Source organism: Ammodytes marinus (assembly GCF_949987685.1).
Source record: "Ammodytes marinus genome assembly, chromosome: 19".
Classification (NCBI taxonomy): domain Eukaryota; kingdom Metazoa; phylum Chordata; class Actinopteri; order Uranoscopiformes; family Ammodytidae; genus Ammodytes; species Ammodytes marinus.
This window is the reverse complement of record NC_137223.1, coordinates 17,115,992-17,122,994: the sequence shown is the minus strand read 5'-3', so window position 1 is coordinate 17,122,994 and position 7,003 is coordinate 17,115,992. Positions and strand designations below refer to the sequence as shown.

Genomic DNA, 7,003 nt, shown 5'->3' with positions numbered 1-7,003 from the left:
CAATAAAGCCTGCCTTTCTCAAAAAGGGTAAGGCCTTGACTATCTGATGTAGTGGAGCCCATATGCAGGTATCAAGTGAGTACAAGAGACACACTTCCTTACTCAGACCAGAGTTTAAGCATTTTTCTAAGCAATAGTTATTCCTGTAAATGTGTTCTGGAGTAAGACACAATATCATACCAGGTCCAAGGTTTAATAATTAATAATTATATGGAGTTGTGTTCCTGGTCACTTAAATTCGACATTTAATCGAAGCTTTGCTCTGTTTTGGTTTCCATCAACTCCTGAGGAAAACATCTGGCTCTATAGTTGCGAGCGGTGAGACTGAATCAAAACAGTAAATATGTGGGCTTGAAAACCAAACTAATTATCTGAAAGACATTCAAATACTCTGTACAGCTAGAGGAAAAGTATGTCAGGCGCTGTTTAAAATGTCAAGAGTAAAACATCAATCTTATTTGATTTACTGGTAATGGTTTCATTTATCAATATGCTGACAACTGCATCATTACTGCTGCTGTTTCTCTATTTGCTGTAATACACACCAGTCTGTGTAGTGTCCATGAGCAAATGATAAACATTCATCAGTTTATCCTTTCATTCTGGGAGCAACTTTTAAAAAAAAGGTATAAACAATAAAAGAACAACACAATTTTCCTTGTACGGCTTAGAAAAGATGATGAGACATTATATAGGATCTAATCAACCCAGATGCTCAGATTAACAGATATGAGTGGTGCCACACACACACACACACACACACACACACACAAAGCCAGAGGCAACAAGTTTGCAAATTGTCAAACATGGCCGCACCCTTCACTTGCCTAATGTGTGGCCCAGTGAGCCACAGCTGGCTTCCTGGGGTGAGGCTACTGGGTCTCATACACTCATGAACAATTAATGAGCATGTGTGTGTGCGTATGTGTGTGTGAGAGAGAGCACATGTGCCTTTTTATTGTACAGTATTAGCCAGTTAATGTGGTGTTTTACTGAGTGCTAGCAGAAATGCAGGCTCATTCCACTGATTTGATGAGTCAGACCTCTCAAAAATACAGCAGAAGAGGGCCACAACATTAGAGATTCTCCATGGTTTATCACTCCGTAACCCATAATAGCTCATTTCTATTGCTACTATTGCTTCATTTGACATGCTTTAGATTTACAGTATCTGTTATGTAACACCGCAACACCAAATTTCATGCACATTTGTGTTGATAAAGATAAATGCTAACTTCGAAGTTAGCAATGCACTGTGGTTTCTATTAGCCACTGTAAACATGTTAACAAACTACTGTAGGCCTATGCAAAAGTGAAAAGGTGTGAGGTGAATAAAATGAATGTAAAGGTCCTCCGAGGAACTTTCCGTTTGTTTTAATTCCTGCACCCCCATTTGGACAAAAACGGTACTGTTTTCACTACCCCAGCTGTTGTTCCAGGGTTGATGAGGTACCTGGACAAAAAACTATATAAAAATACTTAGCATTCTTTGCACTGATGATAACAATTAGACTGTTTCAGAAATATTTAAAAGTTCTTCAAAGCACCTTTTTAAAGAGATTACTAGAGATTTGAAGCAGTGTGGTTTAACTGTTTATGATGCAATAACCCGCTAGTCACACACAGTCAGGCCACCCACTAACACAAAGGTGCTAACAGCAAACAGCTAACTACTGGCTCTAAAGAAATGCAGTGGACAGAATAAGCACTCAATGTGAAATAAAATGGACTGTAGATGGACTAAATACAATACATTGATTTAGGGAATGGTTTGCATGAAAGTACATTTTTGCCTGAAAAGACAAGACCATATCATGGATCAGATGGATAGGTTTCCCCTACAATATTTACGTGAAAATAAAAAGGTCAAGATTGACAGCAAGAGTGCCAGTGAATTGTACAGGTTATACAGTAGGCTATACTGTATATAAAAGGTGCTTTTCATTCCCTTTGTCCACAGTTTGAAATTTAAGACACATTGAATGACTGTCAGGCACTGAATTCTTGGAGGATTACATTTTAGCATTCTAAGAGGGTCTGCAATTTCAGGTCAGATGATGGCTAATCTAATAATGGTGTGAGAACAACTGGTGGAACTGTGTGGGTCCACATGGGCTGTGTGAGTTTCATTTGTTGTGATGAAGTCGCTGCCATGGAGATTAAATGGATCATTATGTCGAGATGTATTTGGTTCGTGTTTAGTGATACCAAAAGCACCAGAATACTTCAACATTGGAAGATGCCAATGTTGTTGTTGTTGTTGAAAGAGGCCAGGACATGACAGTAAGCCTCGGCCAGAGGAATTTAAAGTGTGAACGCTTCCATTGATAACCCAATCAAACCAAGCAATTTATCCCAAGGAGGAACCAAACAGTAGGCTATTGTCTGACCTTTCAGCTATCAATGCCAGTCATTCAAACCTCCTGTTTTGCTTTCCTGTGTGTGGACCAGATAAGATATGGCATGAGTTTTGCAAAGTCATCGGAATGTCATCCACTTCAGCATACAAATACGTCAATATTCTGTCTGGAGATCTAGTTAAGGTGAAGAAAGGGAATATCATCTGGGGGAGGATCTCACCTTAAATTTAGTCTGTATATTTCCAATGTTTTTATTTTGTTTCCATCCTACAGTAGCATTCGACTATTTGACTCACATACGTAGTCTTTTTCGGTTTCTTTCCCTTAGTTTTTCAGAATGAACTGAGTTTTGGGAATGCATTCTCCTGTGGCTATAAAGGAAATAAATAACACATTAACAAAACAGAATTGAGTTCCATATTTAAAAATAAAAGCACTTACATATACATTTGACGTACATATATCTTCTGACATGTGAGGGTGTGTCATTTTCTTCTGACTGGAGTAATGAGGTGAGGAGTGGCCAAGTGGTGGGCTATAAAACAGTGTTTCGATGTGGCTGGTTACACGCTAACTGATTTACTTGAACTAATCCGGCTTGTAGCACACTCCTGTGTGCACCTGAGCACCGAAGACGAGAAAAGGTAAGTTGTAGTCTATCTTTTCAGCTGCAGCCTATAAAATATGTTATACTGTATAATTGTATATCTCTGTATCAGAGCCAAAAAGGTTAATTGTATCCAATCCTATAATTTCATAGTACCAGAAAAAGAATGCATTTATTGGGTCATATCCTGCGGTACAACAAATGATCTACTAAACATGTGGGTCAAGTATGAGAATGTCATTTATCCTATATGTAGCTTATCAGTTTGATTTTTGTCAGTTGATTAGTCATGTTATTAAAGCCATTGAAAAGCCCAAATTTACATTAATTGATGGATATGTACACTGTATTCAAATGTGATTTAATCTTTTGCAACAATACACAATCATTGATAATAGTTTGTGAGTCAAACAAATTAGGAAATAATAAGAAGGAACACATTTTATGTTGTGCTTAGTTGTTTTCCTTAGGGGCAATAACAAAAAAGAAATCCGGCATCATACATAGCAAGGTAATTAAAGTATTTAGTAACAGTAATTGAATTTGCAGTCACAAGAACAACACCAGAGAATCATTGTTACTGCACTTTCTTCTCTTAGTGCACATACCATAGATCATTGATATAATCCCTGAATCAATATGCCATTATGTGTTTGCATGACTCAGGATGTTTTCTGTGCTCATCATTCAATTAGTTCATGCCATGGCAATAAGCTTTACTTAACAATGTCTATCTATGTAGAGGCAGACCATCATCAGTGCAGCGTTTGGTGATCCTTTGACATCTGGACAGGCTGTAGAGTCCTCTGGTGGTCACCTGAAGAACTATTGCTTCTTTCTGCAGCTCATAAAAGCTCAGGCAGCATGGACGTGAGTAACTTATCACATTCTCAGAAGCCTACAGTGTTGAGAATGACACAAATCACTGTTTTTCTTTATATTTCCATCTAAATGTAAACGTTTTCACTTTTGCTTACGTCAAATGGCTGTGTTTTGCACCTGCAAGTTGGTGTCCTCCATCCTATCAACCCTCTCTCTTCCCCACCTGTCGGTCCTGGCCCCTGACCCTTCTCTCTCTCCACATCTCCCCTCTGCCGCTCCCTCTCAGCATGCTGATGCTCTGTGTGGCGGCTGCCCGTCCTCTGGTTCTGCCCCACAGGCTAACAGTCTCTGGCCCAGCCTGGCGCCATCGGAGGCTGGGTTCCCTGCATGGCAAGGGCAGCCCACCCAGCCTGCACCTTGCTGGACCGGCCAGCCGGGCACACCATGCTGGCCCGGGACACAACCAGCTCCATACTCTGGGCCCACTACAGCACCAGGTCAAGCCACAATGCCAGCTCCAGGTCAATACCCAGCTACAGGTCAATATCCAACTCCCTGCCAACCTTGCTGGCCAGCAGGCTCCCAGTACCAGCCTCCCCAGCAGCCTCCAGGCTCCCAGTACCAGCCTCCCCAGCAGCCTCCAGGCTCCCAGTACCAGCCTCCCCAGCAGCCTCCAGGCTCCCAGTACCAGCCTCCCCAGCAGCCAGCAGCTCCAATTCAAGCTCCAGTCCCAGGACCAGGACCAGCCCCAAATCCAACTCCAGCCCCAGTCCCTGCACCTGCTCCCGCTTCCCGCCAGCCAGGGTGGGCGGGCCACCCTGGCTGGCCTTATAACCCAGGACAGTCAGGATGGCCTGGGCAAGGTCCGGCTATGGTGCCTTCACACTGGCAACCACCCACATCTGGACCTCTCGTGAGTCAAACGAAAAATAATCTGATTGGCATGTTTCTAACTGTCTTTTATGCTAATGTACAGGAAAGACAGAGACTTAAAATAGACTTTAAAGGATAGATGCAAACAATGATTGAGCACTGCCTGCTTTACACCTCAGGTTGTTTAAATGTTATTCTCTTATTCTTGATGTATAGAGTGTACCATTCAACCTGAACCTGACCAGAGGAATCTATGATAAGATGATGATGACCATATTGGGCCATGTCAAACCTAATGCTAAAATGTAAGTTATATTTAGGCTTTTAGAAACCCTTATTTTTCTTATATATAAGTTTTTTTTCTCCATATTGTCTTAAGTTCATAGTATTTATATTGTGCATACTGTAGGCCTAAAAAATAAACACTACTGACCCATTGGTGAAACAAAGACAAACTGAACACAAGAGCGACAATACAGTGTCATTGATAGTCATACAGTTCTGGTCTTCCACAGGTTCACGGTGAACTTTCTGAGAGGCAATGATATTGCCTTTCACATCAACCCGCGCTTTAACGAGGGGGGCAAGCAGGTGCTGGTACGAAACCACAAACTGGGTGAGCGCTGGGGCCCAGAGGAGAGAGACTTGAAGGGACCCTTCCCCTTCGCTCTTGGGAGCCCATTTGAGGTGAGCGTACAAACAAGGAATCAGGCAGGCGCTTAAAGATACTATGTGTAGCATATTATCTTCAAAAAATCATTTCCAAATTCATTCAGGGAAATTTGTTCACCTGAAGTAAACTTAGTAAAGGGTCTTAATACATGAACAGAAGCTACTTATCGTTTTTAACCAGGGTCCCATGTGTTTGTGGTTAGAGTTTTACAATGATATGTTGATGTTTTAAAAAGCTACACATGGTGCCTTTAACTGACTCCAGGTCACTTTCTCATGGTTAACGTCAGGCTAACGCTGGGAAAAGATGGAAAGGGTTGGAAAGTCGTTTGTGCAGGCTGGTCCTAGATAAGGGAACTGCTGCACTACAGGGAGGCTACTGGAGGTCAGTGGGGGTCTCATGTTGTTAAACATAATGTGAGGAGGTAATCCTGTCACACAGTCTCTTTGTCTGTTTACTGACAGCAATATCAACAATGTTCCTACACTTTTCCATAAATCTTACTTTGTATCCTTCAATAAGAAAAGTTTAATTTTCAGCATCTTAAACTCACATGAAATCGTCTTAAATAAACTAGACATATTACCTACAGTCATTTGTGGGGCTCCAGTATGTTGGTTTTGGCCAGCAGAATGACTATAAAATATTATATACTGTAGATAATTTTTCATTTGGTCTTTATGGAAGTGCTTTATCAGTATTCTGCTCTGTTCCAGATGAAGATCCTGTGCACTCATGAGATGTTCAGGGTGGCAGTGAACAACATCCCACTGTTTGAGTTCCGACACCGCATCAGAGAGCTCAACCAGATCGACAGGATCAACATCCTGCACGATGTTCTCCTCACCTACGCCAACGTGGAGACGCTTCCATAGGAACACACTATTTCTCCTACAGGGCATAAAGCAACACAGCAAGGGCACATGTGTGTGAATGTGTTGTTGTGAATGCATATTTTTCTCACACACCATCTATAGGCTTTATCTTGCAGGAACTTAACGTGTCTAATGTGTTTATATCACAGTACCTAAAATTGAACAAATGAGTGCCTTATTATGTGATGTAGTATTAATGACATGAGCTGAGCTAATTTCATAAAATGTTACTATAAACTCAAACTACTTCCTTTACCAAACAACTAACCATTGTCACACACAACTTTCTTTGTCAGCATTAATGCTACTGTATTTATTGTGTACAGTGTTTTCTATATTACTAAATTGCTACTAACTGAAAATTATACATTTACCTATATTTTCTAAAAGAAGTCTATGAGATGAGCATAAGGTTGTTGTTGTTTTTTAAACATAAGTGATTCCTCAATAAAATGGTCGTTCAGAAATCTGGTCCAAAGTTTCATTGTTTATTTTTTAAGAGAGCTTTAGGAAGAACAGAGCCAACAGTTTGAAACTGTGTGACAGTAACAGGAGAAACATCTCTTTCAGAGACATATAAAATACACATAGAACATTTAAATCAGCACGTATGGAAACCTTGCACAAATGTACAGAAGGAACATAAACTAATAAACTAGTCATGATGAACATAAAGCAATGAAACTGATCCAGAGATGAGATAGCGCTACAGTAACCTGCAAACAGGGAGACACCACTGAACAAAACATCTTCAGGTCTGTCATCTCACACTTGCCTCATACTTCAATATCAC

The 7,003-nt window shown here is 40.8% G+C and overlaps 1 protein-coding gene across 4 annotated transcripts; it reads left to right on the top strand.

Annotated features, from left to right (window-relative positions):
* The first annotated feature begins 2,935 nt into the window (after positions 1 to 2,935).
* On the top strand, positions 2,936 to 6,651 carry LOC307265888 (uncharacterized protein). 4 transcript variants are annotated; one of them, XM_080047717.1, is made up of 7 exons: positions 2,936 to 3,004; positions 3,710 to 3,837; positions 3,974 to 4,702; positions 4,879 to 4,967; positions 5,178 to 5,349; positions 5,625 to 5,719; positions 6,052 to 6,178. In XM_080047717.1, exons 2-7 carry the CDS (start codon positions 3,832 to 3,834, stop codon positions 6,053 to 6,055), a joined length of 1,095 nt encoding a protein of 364 aa, XP_079903843.1. In that variant the 5' UTR covers positions 2,936 to 3,004; positions 3,710 to 3,831; the 3' UTR covers positions 6,056 to 6,178. The 4 variants fall into 4 exon arrangements, with proteins under 4 accessions (XP_079903843.1, XP_079903845.1, XP_079903844.1 ...); XM_080047719.1 differs by lacking the exon at positions 5,625 to 5,719 and having other exon boundaries at positions 4,127 to 4,702; positions 6,052 to 6,651; XM_080047718.1 differs by lacking the exon at positions 5,625 to 5,719 and having other exon boundaries at positions 4,076 to 4,702; positions 6,052 to 6,651.
* Positions 6,652 to 7,003: the final 352 nt, after the last annotated feature.

What these genes read in the sequence shown, in the direction of transcription:
- LOC307265888 (XM_080047716.1), top strand. An exon ending in GTCAAACCTAATGCTAAAAT is followed by an intron (nt 4,968 to 5,177) that starts GTAAGTTATATT and finishes GGTCTTCCACAG; the next exon opens with GTTCACGGTGAACTTTCTGA. An exon ending in CTCTTGGGAGCCCATTTGAG is followed by an intron (nt 5,350 to 6,051) that starts GTGAGCGTACAA and finishes GCTCTGTTCCAG; the next exon opens with ATGAAGATCCTGTGCACTCA.